Below are 21273 nucleotides of genomic sequence, written 5' to 3'. Positions count from 1 at the left end.
ATTCGGCATACAGAATCGTTATTTACGTAGATTCGTGCGCGCGCGCGCGCGTTCAGTGAAACACCTCCGGAAACAGAAATTCTACGATTCGAAATCAATGGATATGAATAAATTTACGGATTGACAGAAGCGAATATATATAGATTATTTATTATACGAGAAAGATTTGAATGATCGATGAGAATTATTTCCACATGGCTACGCGGAATCTTTTTTTCTCTTTTTCTTTCTCGTCTTGCACTCTAGAAATTGACTCGAGACATCACAGTCGCGATATTTCGGGCGATGCTGTCAACGAGCTTGATCTCCGAGATCAAGGTGAACATCGTGCCGTCGTTGACGTGTCAACATCGATTTAAAATCAATTTGCCAGCCGCGTGCTTACGGTAACGGCGACGCCCGTAATGCACGAGCTTCGACGCGAGTTTAATCCGCGTCGGATGCTCCCGTCGTCGCGCCAAACCACCTACCCGTTGACAACAATTGCATTGACATTCATAACTGGTCGACGTTGATCCAGTCCGAATTAGGGATTCGCCCGGTGACCCGTGATACCAGCTACAACGATTGTTTCGAACCGATAGCATGCTTCGTCACGGCCGGGAAATGCCAGAACGTGCACATCGCTATTTCGTGCGAAACTTTCGAAAATGTGTATACCTTCAGCATTCGCGATTGACCTGATTGATATAATGATCATTAATGACGCGGAATTTTGAATGTAAAAAAGTATAACCTATTGAAAAAAATATATCTTCTAATTTGAACTATATTTATTTTTAGATTTGTCTAGGGGGGCGGGGGGGATTATGTTTTTTTTCTATATAGAAAGTATAACAACGCGCGTATATTTTTCTCTCAAATATCATATTGCTTTTGATCGTAACATTGCAGCTCTCTCTAAAACTATTAAACCAAGAGACATTCTTCCGTGGCAGCCGATATTCCCCGTCGGACGTATGGAATGCAACTACGACAAATCGAAATAACAACGGCGCAATTTCACGGTGGGTCGGCCGTTGTCGAGACGCGCGTCATATATCGTCCGTGGAATAATTACTGTAGCGGAAGGACCGACGTCTCTCGCTGTCGAACGGACCGTCTGGAATTCCTGGATCGAACTCTCCGAGGCGAAGCGTCCATTCTGCGGATGCCAAGGTGAACGTACACCGACGGCAGTACACCGGGGTGAGTACATGAACGCGCGCGCGCGAGCTCCCTCGCATCCCTCTCGACGACCCCTTAGGGAGAGGTGCAGTTGCGGCGGGCCGGATGCACGCGGCACCAGTCTGTAAAGTAATAAAGGAGTCGCGATATGCTGCGGTACGCTGCAGGAAATGCACACGCGCCACTGGGGCACGATCCCGGCGTATAATAGCACCGCAACGCGACAGCAAAGGCGTGAAATACACGTGGGAGCGGGCGTGGACGGTGTGGCCCGAGAATCAGAGACCGATCGAATTATCTTCCTTGAAGCTTTCCGGTTGAGATAAAACTGGAAAGTGATCGATTTTATACATTTTTTTATACAATGATTAACATTATGATCTTTGATCTGAGATATTTGGATGGAACTCAGTTTTGAACATATCATGTTATTATACGTATTATATGCTATTTTGATGTCTTTAAACGAACTCGAAAGGTAATCGTTATCAACACGACTAGATACACCGTTAATGAAAATTTATTTAAATTACCGCGTGTAATGTCTTTTTATTGTCGCAACCATGTTGTTACGATCTGGAGCTTTTTACAGGCATTATTACAACTTTTATGCGTGAAACCTTAATGGTCATGATATCTTAATAGAATCTGAAATTAATAATTTATTTTTATAAGAGCGCGATTGAAAGATCGGGTTCTAAACGAGAATCCGATAATTTTATCGCGCGACGCATTCTCCCTCCGCATCGAGAATTTCAAACAAACGGAAGTGATCTCCTCGATAAAATCTGATTCTGGCTAAACGCGCGGATTTCAATAATTCGCGAAATCGTTTTCCGCCCCTCTTTCTCACGTGTACTAAATCGTTGAACCCGCGGATAATCGGCGTTCAACCGTAACCGACATTCATCATTTAGCCGGAAGCGACCGTCATTAATTAATTAGCCGTCGAGAGACGATGGCAGCGAAGCTGCGTCGCGGTGAACTAATTTGAATATCGGTGTCGCGTGGAATATGGATGCCATGAATTATTCGACGTTCTTCGCGATTATTAATCGGCGGCGAGTTTTTCGAACGCCGCGTGCCACGAGATTAATTAATCCCTTTTTGTTTCTGATAATGCGGGGGAGGCGCGTGCAAAAAGGCCTCTCTCTCTCGCTCCCTTTCCCCTCCTCCCTCCCCTCGTGTCAAGCTGCTCGCGGAGTGAAAAAAAATAACGCTTACGGTAGTGCTGGTAGGTCGCCCGTTGTACAAAGGCACGCCGTCACTTTTCACCTCGCCGTCAGCATTTTGACATTTACCGGTGATGCGCGCGGCGTGAAACATCGGCCCGCGATGTACGTGCACAAATTTTTATTTGTTTTACGCTGAAAAAGTCAAAGCTGATTCCCGCACTTTGTCCCGGAGCGTTTACGAGATTTTTCAAGTGTCTGTTTTTGCGCGAGCAGCTTCCGCCAACGTAGCCGAAAAGTTATTCGTCTCGAAGAGAGAGAGAGGGAGAGGGAGAGAGAGAGAGAGAGAGGCGACTCAGAAAACGACAAACGCGAGAGATAATTTCACCGACGCTGACTTGAAATAACATTGTTTTACAACGCGATGACGTACCCGCATTCCGGGAAGGCACGCTCCTCGCATCCCCCCTGTTTCCCCCTTCTCGCCCCAGTGTCTTCGCAATTCTCCTTTGTTACCCGTTACACTGCAGCTGTACACGGAACGGCAACGAGGTATATACGTGCGATACCGCAGATACGGTGCCACAGTTATTTTAGCTAACGACCTCCACTTTACGTCGCCGCGATTCATGCATGGCGAATGAGGCGCGGCGCAGGGACACGCAGCGAAAATGTCAGAGGTCCCAAATAAATTATTCCCAATAAGACGTGTATACGATATTAGACGTATGTACAAGCTGAATATTCGCGAGTTCTTTCGAGATTTACCGAGGATGATAAACGGCCGAGAGGAGTACACGAGCGCGCGCGAAATCTCGGACACTCTCTTCTGCCTCCCGTGCGACAGAATGACTGCAGGATCATCCTCCGTCGCAATAAATTTTCGCGGCTTAGGATCAACGATCGTTTTACTCGAATTGGGCAGGATGCCACGGAAAGACACGTAATTTCCGCCGGTAGAGCGAAAATATTAGCATATTTATTGAACGTCAGTCGTCATCCTTGGGATTTCGGCTTTTGACGGTAACGCGGTCCTCGTCGCCGCGACGATTTTCCTTCGACAGCATGAACGCGCTCCGTGAGGGACATAATTACTTTAGCGATACTGAAGAAAAATCTCCGATTCTCTCCGCGTTGAAAGGCGATCCGTCACTTTACACCGTCTGGCCCTAATCCGACTAACGTAATTATTTTTCGGAAACAGACGTCTCTTGATCCCGACCCGTTTTGGCTACTAATAAAAAAAAAATGATTATCTTCGCAACTGCCACTTATCATGATTTTTAACACTTACAATCTCGTTTAGTCGAAAGCTGCAGAGCGCAAAAATTAATTTCTTCATTTAATCACCTGCGATTTATTACTTTTTTTCTGTATCTTGCGGCATTTAGCTTCATATTGATGACATTTTATATAGAAAAAACATAAAAGGGAAATTGCTCCTACGCCTCATAAACGATTATTATTTCTATAGGAGGGACTGGGTTTATCTCGTGAAACCTCTTGCTCGATATTCGCGTATTTCCATCGCTATACCCTCGGCTATGAAGTACCTTTGATCTATAAGCGTGCAGCTTATGTGTGCTACATTTTTAATGTATCTTTTCATCGGTAGATTTTACTGAAATTTCACAATCTCGATGTACAAAGGGATCTTTATCAAATCGCTTTAGCGATCTTATCGCCCGGGAAAAAAGTACGCGAACTCTGCGACGTTGTGTTACATCATTAATATGAGCCGCTTATTTCGAAAGTGATAAAGTTTAGTTTTGAAACTGTAAACATCGAAGAGAGAGAGAGAGAGAGAGGGGGGAGAGACGCGCGCTAATATATACAATATAGTGCATTGGTTTTAGCGAGAATTCTGAAACTTTAAAATTGAGTTTCCAACAGACTGTATGCAGATTTTCAATTTTGTTGACTTTAGGTTTTAGCGTTGAAAAATCTTTGATGTTCCATCGTACTTGACTCGTTAACAGTGCATTACGAAATTGATATGAAAAGGATCGCCGATTTGCGGCGTACACGTTTAAACTATCGTCCGTAAACATTTCCAATTTAAATGTAATCTTTAGAACGCACTTGTTAGTATGCACGTGGACTGAAGGGAAGTGCTTACTTTAAGTACGTTTTTACGAGCGGCAGTGATAAAAAATTAAAAAGTGGGATGGGAGAGAAAGAGAATGACAAGTAATCGAAAATGACATTTTTTTTATCTCTCAGCAAAGTTTTTTAATTAACAAATTTGCATTTGATCTACGACGGAAGCACTTTTTAATGAGTGTACAGCGCGATTCGCTGAATCGGAGATTCAGCTCATCGTACTCTTTTAGTATAACAGAAGTAATTTTTAATGAGCTCCACGGCGCGCGGTGGAGCTCATTGCTTAGTGACGATAATGTTGTAGTGAGAAAGATAATGCTAGGATTAGCATATTTATGAAACCATAAATCCTAGGACAACACGTATGACTAAAAGAAGTCTGAAAGATGTCATAAAGATGTTTTTTCGTTGTCTGAATTATAATTAATTAATTAACTGTCCGAAGAGGAAACGGTGATAAATATCCGCGCCACGTAATTGCTGCAATATTTACGATCTTTATTTTCTTATCCACGGTAACCAGTCCAGGTCAAAAAGCTTTCGCGAGCACCCTTCGAGGAAATGATTAATTCGTTGCGGGAAGCCGAAGGGGGGAGGTCGAGATCGGTATAGTAATACGGCGAATGGTTTATCCCCGTAGTAATTCTTAGCGTCAGAGTTAAGTGTATTTGACTAGGACGTCGATTAATCTCGGTTAAGTTGCTACTGCGTAATGGAGAGATACGCGGCGAGTTAGCATAGATACCACTTAATGAGGGTGGCGATGACAAATCCGGTTCAAAGGAGAACACGGAAATTAGATGTATTTATCACGCAAATAGGATTGTAATGAAGAAGATGGAAGTTGATCCTCTCGAGTTATTAATAATAAATTTTGCATCCAACAGCTGAATTAGAAATTGCATTTGAAGACGTTTACCTTTAATTGGAATAATTAAGATTTTAGCAGTCAGATTTCGCGATTAAGGACTTACCGAGTCAAACGATGTATTTCGTTGTCAATTGTTAACGACACTTATTAAAGAATCGGTACGCTCTGTGAAATCGCTCATGACAACAGAGCGTACAAATTCTAAAATAAATAACGTAACATTGCTCTTGAGTGAGTAAAAGTTACCGTTGTTCTGCTGGTCTCCGCTGAAAAAAAAAACATTTTATAATCACAGTTCAGCTAGGAAAAGCCAGACGAGTTCTAGTAATAATAAATTTAAGAATTTAAAAAAAATCCCTACCTTGATTCTTTTACATATTCATGATGCCCATTGAGTGCAGCTAATTTTCTGTTCATGACTGACTGCTCCAGAGATCGGCTGGAAATTTGTGAAAGAAAAGAGGAAGCGAAAATTTACAGATCATACACGCAAGAGTGTGAGTTTGAGAATCACGTTTCGTCTTTCGCTGCGCGCGGAAAGCGTAACTTTTCTCGCTACCTGACTCCCGACGTGCGTAACTCTGACGCGCGCTAGGAAACCTGTAATTGTTCAGAGCCTTCCCCCGTTCACCTCTAAATAAATCGTGTCGGCCGGTTTCACAAGTGGACGATCAATCATGTCCGCGCGACGTCGTGCTTTCGTCGAGCACTTTGCCGCGCTTGAAAAATGTAACACGACGTCGATCGTAAATAATCGTCGTTCCCGACGGAATGGGGAAATATGCCGCGGCGATACGGCAATCCGTGTTAACCCGTGGTAACGCGGGTGTTGGTGTCGAGAAAGGGAAGTCAAATGGAAATTGCATTAAGGCATCGCCTCTTGATCGCGACGCGTGACGGGGATCGATCGGGGGTGGGAAGGTACACAGATATTCGAACGAGCGTCAAATTGATTATCCCCGACTATCGCAATATATAAATTTATGCACTGCTCGCATATTTGCTGTCGCCTCCAACAGTAGTGTCGTGTCATTATTCGAGGCTAATAAAAGAGCATCGGGACACGCGCATACTCGGAGTATAGTTTTTATTATTGCTGTGTGTGTCTAATATAAATGTACAACTCGTCATACATATGATTCTGCTTACGTAACTAAATAATATAATATATATATATATATAATGTAATGCAATATGTGTGACGTAGTTTTATATAATATATCATATAATATATAACATATGTATGTATATATATACACATATATATGTATGAATATACATATGTATATATATATATGTTTATATATAACTCTAATAATTATCGCGCAAATCACTCGGCTTAACAATTATCATTAATTGTAACTTTATATAATGTACGTGTGTATAACTTTATATAAGATGCGTGTTCCATTTTATGGTATTCTCCTTCTAATACCGTCGTGCAATCAAATTGACGTATGTACCGTTCCGTATACTAAATTATATAAGTAACGATTGCAGCAATACTTTTTTTTTTATCGAGTCGATATCGATTTAAACTAGAGGAAATGTTTGGCAATGTGAACGCAATTTACTGCAGAATGTGTTTATCTGTCGTGAAAAGGTCAAGGGTTGAAGGCCGAGTGATCTGATAGCGATATTTTCTCACGATCTTTTTACCGGCAGAAGCTGATAGAACTCGCAACGATTGAAGAGTTATTATCGAGCATTCCCTTCGCGATATAGTAAAACCTTAAGTGCTAAGAAATCACCTATGAATTGTTACGGTGTGAACGTCCGAGAGATTCAGCTGTGTGAAGTTGCCCCCCTCCCCTACTATTGAAAATTTACTAACGATCATTACCACTCGATTGGTGATCGTTTGGTAGTATTTGGTAGTCCATTCCCGATAATTGGTAGTCAAAGTTATAAATAATAAGAAAAAAAGACATACGCGCGTAAAGTTAGCCCCTCCTTTCGTATGACTTTCCAGACTGCGTAAGTAATTATAACTGTAAGCATTCATTTGGTGGTTGCTTATTGACGTTTGGTAGTCCATTTCCGATGATTGGTAGTCGAAGTGTAAATAATAATATGAAAAAATACATACGCGCATAAAGTTAGTCTCTACTTTCGCAAAATATGACTTTCCAGACTGCATAAGTAATCATAACTCTAAGCATTCGTTTGGTACGTATCAGTAAACTCTTCAGTTTAATTACGCTTAAAAATTGAAAATGGAAATTTATGTAGCATTAAAATATAAAATATAATGCTTTTTATTATCAAAAAGAGGGACTTAACATACGTATCTTTTTTGTGTTATTATTATTAAATTCTATCTATCTTCGGGAATTGACTACCAAACGTTAGTAAACAATCCAAAAGAATGCTTACAGTTTTGATTATTTACACAATCTGGAGAGCCATATTTTGCGAAAGGAGGGACTAACGCGTAAGTCTTTTTTTCATATTATTTACAACTCTGACTATCAATCATAAAAAATGGACTACCAAATACTAATAAACGACCACCAATCGAGTGGTAATAATCGTTAGTGGATTTTTAGTAGTAGAGGGGTCGACTTCACACAGCTGAGAGATTCTGCGTATCCTATCAGCGCGCGTCTGTGCAACTCTTCTTTTTTTTCAGTGACATGTTTCTCTACCTCTACAGAGTTTCGGAACGAGACGAGATGAAAGATGTTCGAAAATACGAGAGCTCATTTTAAAAAAGGAAGATGCTCTGCCAATTGCCAGCTCAATTTCGGATAACCCGTAATTACTGGCACTTGTCGAAATATCTTTCGCGTAAAACAGGCTCTCGCCTCCGGGACTCCGGTTTAATTTATAAACAGTAATTAAAGAATCACGTTTCTGTATACTGATTAAACTTGGCTGCAGCTACAATAGAATAATGTATCGCTCGCTTGCAAAGTAGTTTTCGAAATGAAGCCCGTGATGTGAAAAATTTAATTCGTAGCTCGAAAAATATTGCGGGAAGAATAAGTTGAGAGGAGGGTCCGCGCGGGTGATGGTGATCGATCTCGGTGCTATTCTTAGTTTATAAAAATATATAGACGAGGCTTAAGCAAGACGTATCGGCGTTAAATAGATTCTCGATCAGCGCGGCTAATGAGTGGAATTTGGACGACTTAAAGTCCTCCGGTAGTAATCCCAGCGACGCGTTTACCTGACGTAATCCTCCCCGCCGAGGCGCCTAATCGCGCGTGGTTCGCGCGATTTCGCGATCGGAGGATTAATCGCCACCGAGAAGGGCGATTATCGATCCCTACGCCTAATTAAGTCGATGCCGGGGCCGGGGCGCGCTCCGTCAACGATTAATCTCGAACCGCAGCCGCCGACGGCTACCTCGATGCACCACTTCCAACAATAACAATCGACGCTTAGATCGGCCGACGTCGCGACGTTCGAGACGGGAAATAGATTAGCTTTAACGGTTATCCTAGAGACTCTTGTGAATCTAACTTTAGATAAATTGTCTGCCCCCTAAATTGCAAGAACAGATAGTCCGTCCCCCGTTCGCAACGCGAACGTTCGGAAGACGTCTTGCGAGAGACCGAGAGAACCGCAGTCCTGTTATTCGAATAGCGAATCGGATTATTCATTATTCGTTATATATACGCGAATAAAAATATTTAATATTCGTTTGCGCGACGAACAATGACTATATATATTCAGCGTTACCCGCTACTCGCCTCGTTAACGCGAATTTGTATTTCGGATATTCCGCGGTCGTCTCTCCGCCTGTCTCTTAATCTTTAAAGTACGACGTCTCTCGGATGTTCGTGTTGCCGGGGGTGCGATCGCTAAACCCTTCCTCCTGCAAACAGACAACAGATTATCTCGCTACTCGTGATCGCCCTCGCTGCTTATCCGCTAAGATGAATCTCGCTATTTTTTTAGGAATTTTTCTTTTTAGTTTCTTGCCTACCTGCTCGTGATTCATTACGTTGACGTATGTACCGAGTGGCACAAGAGGAACAGAACGAGGTTTTTTCCTTCTCCGTTTTCGAAACGGGAAGAACCGATCCTCGTAAGTGACGTGTTTTTTGAATATCGTTAATTTCGATGGAAGGATGTTCGAATCGAGAAAAAACGGGAATTCAATGCTCGGTCGCAAGTTACAAGCGTGTGATTCTCTGACATTGGATTAATTAAATGTTAATTGAATAACGAATTTCCGCCAATATGAAAATTGGGATAATGCCGCGTCCCTTCGCGCCACCCGGTGATAGATGTAGATTATCCGCGCTTTAATTACAATTTATAAGGCTACTTGAAGCGGTTACATAATAATCGACAACTCCGCTTGCTCGCATTCGCCTAATCGATCGTAACTACTATATATATACTCGGTGTGATGCACAGTAGTTCATAATAGTAATGGTAATTAGTAGCAATAGTAGTAATAATAATAGTAGTAATAGTAGTAATAATAACATCATTATTGTTATCCTCACTGTTCCTCTGTTTAAACATTATCTGTATGTAGGTTATCCACGTTATCCGTTTGTCCGATCCTCTTCCTTCTTTTCTCGCTCTCTCTTTCTCTCTCTCTCTCTCTCTCTCTCTCTCTCTCTCTCTCTCAATCTCTCTTTGTGTGTATCTTACGGCTAGGAAGTGCTTGCCGAGCGACAGAAGCAACCATTTTTGTTTCGCTGTCGCTGGCTCCGTTGCTGCATCAGCTCCCTTAAGTGCTCGATCTTTAGTAACGTCGATGTCGTTGACAACGATTATGGTCCAATGTATCGATACCGATTCTTTTCGCGCGGAGAACATCTCGTTTCCTTTCCGCTCGAGCTGCCGAACCGCCGGTGCTCTCTTTCGTCGCGAATCGATATAAGCGGCTAAAAAACATCCGTCTCAAGTCGTCCCCAAAGAAGCAGGATATGTCAGGACATAACTGTGTCCTCTTTGTTGTAAATTGACTCGATCGGATTGAAACTTTGATTGGGATATCTCAATTGCGTATGCAACGATCCCCCGTAATCGATCCGGTCGTAAGGACAATGGACGAAACTGACTTGTGAACTGCTCTTGTGGAAAGATGCGTTTGATGTCCGCTATAGGTATATGCAAAAGGACCATCTAACTCTTTTGAAATATCACAAACCAGTCCAAGAATGTACATACAAGGAAACGGAATTAACTTCTGATATAGATGCTCGTTTTATTGAAAGAGCTTAATGCGTTTTCTCTGTAGGCAACACACATCCAATTTCTAATTTATCGGTACTATTAATTTATTTTTTGTGTCCCGAGAGACTAGAGTCTCTCTTCCTTGTAACTTCCGTTCCGGAAATATCTTTTATGTGCATGAAACGACAAAATAACTCTCTCGCTCTCTCTCTCTCTCTCTCTCTCTCTCTCTCTCTCTCTCTCTCTCTTCGCACAGACGATGCAGACGAGCTTGAATTTCTTATTGCGTGTGCTCTCTCTCTCTCTCTCTCTCTCTCTCTCTCTCTTTCTGATGTAATAAAGTTCATCATTCAAACGATGATCGGCTTTGCTGGAATAAAGGGCAAAAAACGAAATCGCGATAGGTCAAACTCTTTTTATCGTTGTATCGAATTTTTCTTCACAATAAGAGAAACGGGGCATCATATTGATACGATCGCAGTACAATCGATAATCACTGCCACAGCGTTAAAAAAGATCATGAGGGTTTAACTGTTTTAAAAAGATGCCCACGAAAAAGCAATGTTCCCGAACGATATTGGCATTCTGACACGTTTGGGCATCAATAACTCATTAAAGCGTACCCCGGCTCCTTTCGCTACGCCATTTTTAGCTTCATTCTTTAAATATTCAAGGCTTTTTTTTTTTAAATGTACTATAAATCAGGCAAGTTATAAAACTTCGTTTTTTAGAGATATTTCAATATAAATATAATTAATCTTTTTTTTTTTAAATAGAATTACTTTTCTTTAACAAAATTATTTTTTGTCTATTTGGAAGCGTTTTAGATATGTTAAATTTTTCAAAAAATTTTTTAAATCGACTATATTTTCATCGACGTATATTTCACGTAGAATCTCAGAGTTACGCTTTAAAGGATTAATAACAACTGCGAGACGGGGAGTATTCTCGCGCGGTGCGGCTTAGAAAAGTGTTCGGGTATAATGAAAAGCGCATGACACGCCGAAATATTCATGAAACTCGAACACACATCGCGCGACGTTCGTACGAAATATTGATATATTGGCTCCTGCACTCTTCGGCCGTCGTTTTTTCGGCCCGCCAATCCGTCGGTCGTCCTGATGTTATTAAATTCGCATGTACGAGACCGGCGCAACGGCGGGACGGACGGAAGATGTGACGGAAGAAGCGTCGATAAAACGCCTGACGAAAAATGGGACGCCGAAACTTTTTGAATAAATTCAATCCGCCGTTGGAGGTCGACAGAGTGCCGTCCCACGACAGGGAGCTGACCGGAGAGAGTTCGGAGGAGAAAAAAAATCACGATACGGAGAACGATGTTAGAATGCGTCGTATCTGCTCTTTCTTTTGTTTGAATTTTTTTTCATCAGAGGATAGACTTTTTTCACAAAGAAAATATTTTTAAAATGTTGCCTTTTTCTTGGTATACTTTTTAAATTAAAATCATAAGACTCTTAAAGATAAATCCAACGTGACATCATCATTCTCTTGTCTAAGAGTTCGTTTTTTCCAAGCAAAGTTCTATAGATGATAGACCGATTAATATATGTGGTAGCTACGGAAAAGCTACTAGCTCAGTTGTACAAAAAATACAGTCTGGTAAAGCAACGGGAAAAAAAGCTGATCACGCATCGCGCCGAGGGAAGTACGTCTGCAAAGTTGGCTCGCACGAAAGCTACCGTGAAAGCGGATAAGCGCGGTACGATGATGATGGTGATGGCGACTATTTTCGGACTCTTTGTCGTCCTCGTATCGCGTGTTGCCCGAGTGTTAAATATCACTGCTATGCCGATTATTTCATTGTCCGAGAAATCGCGTGCGGAGTACGTATTTCCGGAGCTTCCGGGCATCGGACCAGAAATATTTTTTGGAAAAATTCTTGTCTTCTTTTCTTGTTGACTATCTGAATAATAAAGAAATTCGAATAACCGCGAGTTCGTCGATTGATAATGATTGATTTTGTGCGAAATGTCGCCTCACCTGCCGTGAGAGATTTGGAGCGAGACTCACCAGACGAACCTTCAATCAAATCCGATCGGAGAGAACTTTACCGTGTCGAGGGCAGTCGATCCGTAAAAGTATGCGGAAGCGTGTGAGTTTAATAGAGCGAGCGAAGTTGGCGCGATAATGCATCGGATTTAACGAGCCGATTTCTCCGCGTCACTTAACTCGGTCCGAGTTTAGCAAGTGCATTCAGCGTTCGCTGAATTGAGTCGGCCGTTGATTGTACGACGTGGACACCGTTCGCGCGAAATGGCAGGCTAACGGTACGAGTCGCTTAGACGTGACATTTAATCGGAGAATAAATGCTTGGGAATAATCGTGACACAACATTCGTTATGTGTGCGTTACTAAATTTTTTTACATTTTTCCAAACAACCGTCCGTAGGATTTACTCGACAAATTGTATTCTTTAAAAACAAAATAATTATACCCTCGACACGTTGGATTTACCTTTCGATATTATAATTTTGAATGACAAGGAAAGGAAAATTGAAAAACGAAAGCGTAAAAATGTATAACGAGCATCTCAAGGAATGATTATTTGTATTACATGAATAATAGATGTATACCTTATGAGATAACTTTTTTAAAGAAACGTTGCCTCAGCGTTTTTTACTAAATATAAATCGTCGGTTAACAGAAGTAACAAATAACGCTCATGTCAATTTCCACAGCGAATGATTACTGTTGTGCAGCTGGTTAAAGTTAGAAACTTTTTTTTTTTAAAGGATACTATGCATTGCAGCGTTCGCTGATTACGCGCGAGTTTCAACTTTATTTCGATTAAACGCTTTCGGAGTAACCGATATCAGAAAGCAGAAAGCGCGCGTCAATCGTCGCGAGGAGGAGGATATGTTCCATTATAAATGATAAAGCGGTGAACTTTTTATTCGGCTTTCCGACGGAAGGATTGAAGGACCAAAGGACGACTATCGACGTCTCTCCGTGATATCCGCCGGCGATAGACAGCCCCAATCGTTCGGCGCAGACGTCTGAGATGCAAGGTGCAACGTTTCCCTTCCCACTTCCCTCCCCGTGCAAGTTTTTTTTTGTGATCCAAGTTTTGTGAAGGATGCCGTGTGAGACGCCCGCGGCGCGCGAGTCCTTCCTCCTGCAGGACGACACGTTATTAGCCACGGAGGCTTCGGCACACCACGAGGACCGCCAGCGAGATCGCTAGGACGAAATACGTGCTGCTCGACGCTGTCAACGACGGGCCGGAATTGCAGCCATCCTGCTGGCAACAGTACGTCCTCGTGCTCCAGGCCTCTGAAACAGCCGATTCGTCATTCAGGCAATCTGATTTGACTACCAAAGACAATGTCTCTGACATTCAAATCTTGTTGGAATATCTCATTTGAATATTTATTTCGTGTCGCACGTGACTACAATCACCGAGAGAAAGACGTCTTAACTCGAGGATAAAATTCTAGAGATAACGTTTTATAATATATTTTCATAACATATTACATAACATAACGATAAGTTCCAAGGGACAATAATAATCCTTAAGAGAATGGACTTCGAATTTTCTCAGCTGGGTTTAATATCGACAAGTAAAAAGGAGGGGAAAGAAAAACAGCGAAGCATGCCGTCGGACAAAGATTAATCGCGGTGCTTCCGTTTCGCGATATGACAAAAAAAGAGGAGAGAGGAGGAGATATAGAAAGAGAGATAGAGAGAGAGAGAGAGAGAGAGAGGAGGAGAGAGAGAGAGAGAGAGAGAGAGAGAGACGCTGTCGAAGGACGGAGTGGCAGAGAAAATACGACGAGCGAGGAAAGGAAAAGTATGAGGCTTCATTCGCGCAGCGGAACAATAAAACGACGTGGTGCCCGATAACACGGCCACTCGCCGTTCGTTCATGGGACCTTTAAGAGCGCGTGCACGATTCGTCCTCCATCCTCTTGGCGGATTCTCTCATTTATCCTCTCTCGAGCAGCGGGATAGAGCGGATTGAAAAAGAACGCGCGACACGATGCGGGCCGCGGGCCACACGCCACGACGAAATCCGAAATCGATGACGCAGCTCGGTTGATTCTCGCCCGAAAGAGAGGAAGAGTGTATGTGTGTGTGTGTGTGTGTGTGTGTGTGTGTGTGTGCGAGAGATGTTCTATGTAGCTCCTATCCGGCGCCACGTCCCGGATGTCACCATCCGACGCCGTCTTTCGGATAACAAACGTCGGCCCGAGGCAACCGATAACACGCGGTTTCACAAATTTTTTTTAAGACCCGCTTTATCCACTGTAAATTTCGTCGATGGGGCCGCGGGATGCAGGCTACGAAATACCGACCGGTCGGCCATCGGGGGTCGACCGAGCGGTGCCACCGGAATTTACGAGCGGACGCGTGGATTTAGTGTCGCTGATACCGGCGCGAAAAACATGCGAAACGGCTTCGCGAAAATAGATTGTAACGTTTAACTTTATTTTACGACTACGGCGCAGAATATGTCCCGCGCGCGGTGCGCGGTATAGCGGGCACGCGCGGGAACTCGTCGCACTCACCTTTCTCGACGCACTGGGGCACGCAGTCCCGCACGATCGATCCTTCGCTGACGTATTTCTGAAACAAACGAGAGGAATCGTTAGATATGACATGAAATCCCGTTGTTGCGCGCGCCAGTAATATACGGCGAAAAGCGACGATTCATAATGATAAATGTCGTCGATTGCAATTTGCGGCTCTTTTTCTCGCGCGCGACGCGCCAGCGGAGCGACGAATATTTTATCCGCGGCGAAATGATACACGCGTCGCTCGCGCACACGGCCAATAAATCTGCGCCAGTTATCGAGTGAGAATCAGGACGAACGTTTCATCCGTCAATATTGTTTTGCGCGACTCCCCCGTAGCCGCGCGCGCGCAAAAAAAAGAAGAGGGAAGGGGAAGGAAGGAAAAAGTACAATTCGAAATTTTTTTTTCGAACGAAATATGACGTGCTCACGTCCGCACCTGTAACGAGCGACGGGTAGTACGATTGCGTGTTACACCATAAATGCGCGAAATGCATCGGCAGTGCGCTCGTTCCACGAGCGATTTCGCGCAGCGACTGATCGTCAGACCAAATTTCGAAAATTCCTACGTGTATTCCGATGTGGAATACTCTGATTTCTGCACCGCTACGAGTGGTCGCATGCGAGGCGGAGTTGCAGGGACGATCAGGAACGACAAGTACGCAGCTATGATCCTTCAGTAGGCCCTGATTGGTCAAACGGGAAGTCCCTCGAAGCGGAGTACGTCATGTAGCGCGGGATGATCGATACTCGACGATTATAACGCCCCGAGGACGTCGTACATATTAAACCCTCCAACTCTGTTCCTCCTTCCCTCTCTTTCTCTTTCTCTCTTTCTCTTTCTCTCTCTCTCACACACACACACACATATTTGCTTGCACCTCCCTTCTATAGTTAAACTCCTTTTGCAGATCAAGAATTTCGCATTGACGATACTCTACTATTGAAGTTTTCTGACGCGACCGCCAAAATAGTACGAAAATAGCATGAAAACGTTGATTGTCCGATACGCTTCTTTCCAGAATTTGGACGCGGTATTCCTTAATTATTTCTCGTTCGTTTCTCTGAACTCGCATCCGCAAAATCGATCGGCATTTATTACGTCGTTTTATTACGTCAGACGTGCTGCGAGTACACGGACGAAGCGCGAGTACGAAATTACTCACCGATTATAGCTTTACCTTGTGGAGCGATCTTTACGACCTTCCGGGGAGCGAACGCGAATACTTGTCTGCGTAAAATACGAATTTCTTTGTTAGAAAAATCTGGCGCGAATTCTTATAAACTAGAACATTAAATCCTTAATGAAGTCGTTCACTGCGAGGAACACTGCGCAGGAATTTACGAAGTCGTGCAACGACTTCGAAATAACGATGAACTTCGTATCGCAATTATCGATATTGCGACGACTATACGGACATACTCGGGAGGGGATATTTTTCAACATAAAAAAAAAAGAAAGAAATTAATATCCAACTTTGCATAATCGCGGTGGAAATACGGCTGTTATATAGGCGACATCATGAATCATAATGGCAAAATAATGAACGGTGTCTACATGTGGGTCGAACGAAGTGAGGGGGAACAGAGGATTAACGAGAGCCGCGGTAATAAATGTTAAAATCACGAAACTGTTTAATCGCGAGTGTTTAATTGCGGGAATTTTCGAGCAGGAGAGTGGGCAGAAATCGTTTCGCACGTACGTCCCGCGCCGCGAGCGTCCCGACGTGCATGGGTGGAAACGCGATCGCGTCGATCGATTCTCGTCACGCGAATTTCACTCCCGCGAGACGCGGCGAAACTGCGCTTCGTCGAATAGACCTTCGTAGTCAGCGCGTATTAGAGTTAATTTAGCCCTTAACTAGCCTGATAAGCTAGTCTCCCATAAGAAATGCATACATTATTCCCGTAGGAGGTGGATTTATCTCCTAAGCGCCTCATCTGACGCCTTGCCCTCGGCGGGGATTATCGTCGCCGAGATGTATAATTAAACGCGACATATATAATTAACGCGAAGAGTCTTTATCACAGAAAAATTATATTAATACTCTTTTTGACACGTTTAAAAATCGCGACGAGATTCGAGCAATTTTGAATTTTGGCTGGCCAAATCGGTGATAAGATGGACAAGATAACGATAAGTTTTTTTATCTTTTCCTAACTTTCAGCCAATACGCTTCTTATTTAAACAGAATTTTCTTCAGATTATAACTTGTTCGGTAACACCTACATGGCTCACCAAGCGAAATTTACGGAATAAGTTCGTCTCTACGTCGGAAGAATCTCCATTTCTCCTCTCGTGAATATTTAATCTGGAGATGCAAGCAAAGTAGGAAAAAAAAAACCGAGAAAGAGAGAGAGAAGCGAAAAAAAATGCTAAACGACGGAAGCAGGCGGCGTTAAGTCGAGACGAAATGTCGGCCTTCAGAGAAAAAATTCGCGAAGTATTTCGCAAGAGTCGTTTTTGTCGTTTTCTTTTACGCGGTTGCATAGAAGTAGATACACTCGGTGGCGAAACACAACCGGATTGACTACACAATATCAGTTTACGGTGTTTTTCTATCTTTACGCGATAAGCTTTATCGACCCACGAGTTTACAGCACAGATTGCGACTTTCCGCGGTATTATTGCGACAACGAAAAACTGCCGCAATTTCCCAAAAATAAAAATCAATCGATTTCCTCTGTTCGTCAACAATATAATAGCATATCCTATATTTGAAAGATTAGAGAGAACAGTAATATATTAAATCCATAATCCTCTTTAAAATCACTCGCTTTAAAATGTCTTTGTAAAATGCGCTTTGTAAGTTATGGATTTAATTCATCTTTACTCCGGATCCATTCCGTAGAATTATTAAGCTTGAGAACAAGAGCGAGCGAGCGAGAGAGGGAAAGAGAATGAAATATTTGAGGGTTAGTTATTCACCGGTATTGTCAGCGTTATAATTAACAAGAAAACGACTGAGCATCAGGCAAGATACGATTGCGTTGTACAGCTGACACTCTTAACTGTCCACACTTTTGTACATCGGAAAGAAGCTGTCCTCGAGCCTCGAGTAAAGACGCCTCGAGTATCGATACCCGAGAGCCCTGGGACGTTGCCTATCACTATTTCTTATCGCTTCCTACCGGCTTCAAGTCGCAGCTTTAAGTGCTTCTCAGACACTTGAAAGGCGATCGCGCCCGCTTCGCCTTCGCGTCGACGGCCGCTACTTGGAACCGGAAATTGAGAATCGGCAATCGCATCGGCAGCGGCGGCGGCGGCGGCGGCGGCGGCGGCGGCGGTGGCGGTGGCGGCGGCAACGACGGCGGCCCGCCAGAGAAACGGGGAGGGTGTAGCTGGAAAAGTTCGTCGGAGCATCCGGCGTGTGCGAAGGGAACGAGAATTGTTTTCCTGCTTATCTCGCGCTCACCTCGCGAACGAGCGCCGACCGACGTAACGCCGACACGAAGCGTCGTTTGACGAAACGAAGAAATTCAATGAGAATGGGAATCGAATTTCTCGAAAGTACTTCGCATTACAGTTCACATTGAATTTCCATTTAAGAGAAAATTGCTAGATGAGAAAGGTAGAGTTATATAGTGAATCAAGATATATAACAAATTATTCGTATATCTTTCTTTAGCAGCTTTCTTGCGAATTTTAGATACAGATGTAGAAAAGGTAAGATTCAGGAACAAAAATTATGCATAAGTAATACACTTCAAAGAAACACTTTTTATGGAGACATTTTTGAGTTTTTACATTTTGGCATTTTTAATATAATAGGTATCTACAAAGCATCTATTTATCATTAAAACTGATTCAAGAAGTTATTATATTTAAAATTGAAGTAGAAGCTTCAAAGAAAGGGGCAGCATTATATCATTTTTCTCATAAAAAATAGATGGAAAAATGGAGAAATTAAGCTTTAACTAAACTATTAAACTAAAATTACAAAATAAATACAGAACTAAGGTAAAACGAGAGCTGTGAGTCATCGTGATTAATTTTAAACGATTCTGACTAGAACGTTACTGAATGTTAAACGCGCTATTCTTGAAAAATTCATTTTCGTCGGGTTTCTTCATACATGGCTTTTACAACGTCAAAGGCGCTCGCGCTTGCCATTCCCCGTCGGTCGGAGTGAATCGACGATGCGGATATCTCTGAGGTATCCACGTAACTCCGGCGAATTTCGCTTGTCCCGAAAGTGCGGAGTAACCGAATAATGGACGAGGCTAACGACACGCGACAAGAGTGCGAGGTTGCGAGCTACTTCGCACCGGGAGGCGGGGGGAGGGGGGGAAGTGTGAGTGCCGCCGTTGGAAATTTACTTACGGGATAAGGCGATAAGTAGCGGCGCATTTGTGTCTTGGGTAACGAGCTGAGTGCTCGCTCCGCTGGCGCGAATTTATCGGCTTCATCGATCCAAGCCATCATGCATCAGGGCGACTTTCTTACCGCTATCGTCGCTGTTTACCGAAATAAACGGTAAAACAATCCTTTTTTTTTGCGACGTAATTAAATTTACATTATTTACATCGGTGTTTACTTGATGCTTTAATTAACCTCTGCATTATCGAACTGGCTTTTTTATCTTAAACACGCCGTTCGATATTTTCGTTGGCGACATTATATCAATAAACGCGTAGTACAGGTTTAATTATTCATTATTTTCGAGCGGGTATACACAATGTCTGTGGAATAACAAATCAGATTTATACAGCAAAATATTTAATCTTTCCATCTATAAGCCTATATACATCTATAAATATATACATATACGTATGTATTATTTATTTATGTATTGTATATTTGCACGTTCATATACGTATAAGCTGTTATAAATTTCAAGTACAAAATGTCCCCCTTATTATACAAAATAGCAGGATTAATTTTATATTTCGAGGATTATTTTCACAAAACACGTATTATTCGCTTTAGGCGCGTTGGCAATTAATCCATCTTCCATAATCCTATATTAAATTCTCTTCCTTGATAATATTTGCGACGACATTGTGTTTCGATGCTCGCTAATCGGTATATTAAAGCAAACAGATCGCAGATCCGTAACGCGAGATTCGACCTACTTTCAGAACTATTCGTTAGAAAATTATCGTCTAATAACGTGGCCCGTAACGACGCAACATTGTTGTGTTATATTACCGTAGATATTGCGTTCTTTCACCCGTCCGCGGGCGGGGAGGAGTTAGCGTCGGCGATTACGTGGCAAAACTCCCAAATAATAAATTATATTCAGTTACGCGCGTTATGACACTTTCGGGAGAATGATGATGCTGCCAGCCACAAACGCAGCACTTCCTTTCGCGGGCATGCCAAAGCGATAAAGGTGGTTTATCATCGCCGTTGTTATTAGTATCGTCGCCGTCACGAGGACAGCGGCATAAACGGCGAGTTACGGCGGCTGTAGGGAGTCCGAAATTACCGTGTAAACGATAGGAATTCCGTGCGTGAACGCATGCGAGTGAACGTGTGCGTGGAACAATAAGAGAAAATTAATCGAATAAAATGATGGAGTTCCAATTTATTTTCAATTTCGCACTAATGAGATCTTGGAGTCGCGCTGCATGAGATATGCAATTCCATCCAGATCATCGCAAATCGATAGAAAAATATTTTCCTTTTAACGTGTAGACGTATAATTACACACTTATGTCGTCTGTTTGACAGTTCAATGCGCGATACGGTCTAACTCCAAAGGATAACTTGTCAGAAATGCCGATTCTCGAAATAGCGAGTAACGATCGGAGACTAATGGAACACCGTGTCCCGAGCCAGATAATACAATAATTGAGGGTTGAAGGAGCCGAAATCGAGAATAGAATTATATCCGGCGTGAAAGACGTAATAGGAGTTTAAGACAGCTTGGCAGACAGCTAGACGACGGGAGTTTGTGATGTTCAATGCTTAAGCAGTTTAGTTGTGCTGAAACCTTCATATGTTATACGGCATAATACGGCATATATTCAACAAATCCCATGTACTTGTCAGTTATATGGATCAGAATCGTTGACAACGCGGTTAGGATACGTTTCGCGTGAAATTATCGAGACGAATCGATTTGACATAATTCCGTTTGAATATCCGAATACGCTCAAAGACAGAAAGGAATTGTGTGATAATGCGAGATAGAAATATTTCTATTCTCGTTTTCGCGGAAAAAAAAAGTGAAACATATTTACATCTCAGTGGGCGTCACCCCTTAGCTCTCGAATCGAAGCACTCGTTGTTTTCGGTTTTCCTAAAGAGCGTCATGGCTACGGGAGTGGAAACGCG

General features: G+C 42.8%; 1 protein-coding gene across 1 annotated transcript in view; it reads right to left on the bottom strand.

Annotated features, from left to right (window-relative positions):
* Nucleotides 1-9234: 9234 nt before the first annotated feature.
* LOC105453216 (lymphocyte antigen 6D) overlaps nucleotides 9235-21273 on the bottom strand; it is a 67736-nt gene continuing 55697 nt past the window's right edge. The window contains exons 3-4 of the mRNA XM_011694977.1: nucleotides 14985-15042; nucleotides 9235-13749 (exon numbers count right to left, since the gene is read on the bottom strand). Coding sequence (XP_011693279.1) covers nucleotides 13610-13749; nucleotides 14985-15042 — 198 coding nt within the window. The 3' untranslated portion in view covers nucleotides 9235-13609. The remainder of the gene's footprint in view (nucleotides 13750-14984; nucleotides 15043-21273) is intronic.

This window comes from Wasmannia auropunctata, unplaced genomic scaffold (genome assembly GCF_000956235.1).
Source record: "Wasmannia auropunctata unplaced genomic scaffold, wasmannia.A_1.0 LD336001.1, whole genome shotgun sequence".
NCBI lineage: Eukaryota > Metazoa > Arthropoda > Insecta > Hymenoptera > Formicidae > Wasmannia > Wasmannia auropunctata.
The sequence above is the reverse complement of the archived record's forward strand: the minus strand, read 5'-3'. Positions and strand labels throughout refer to the sequence as shown.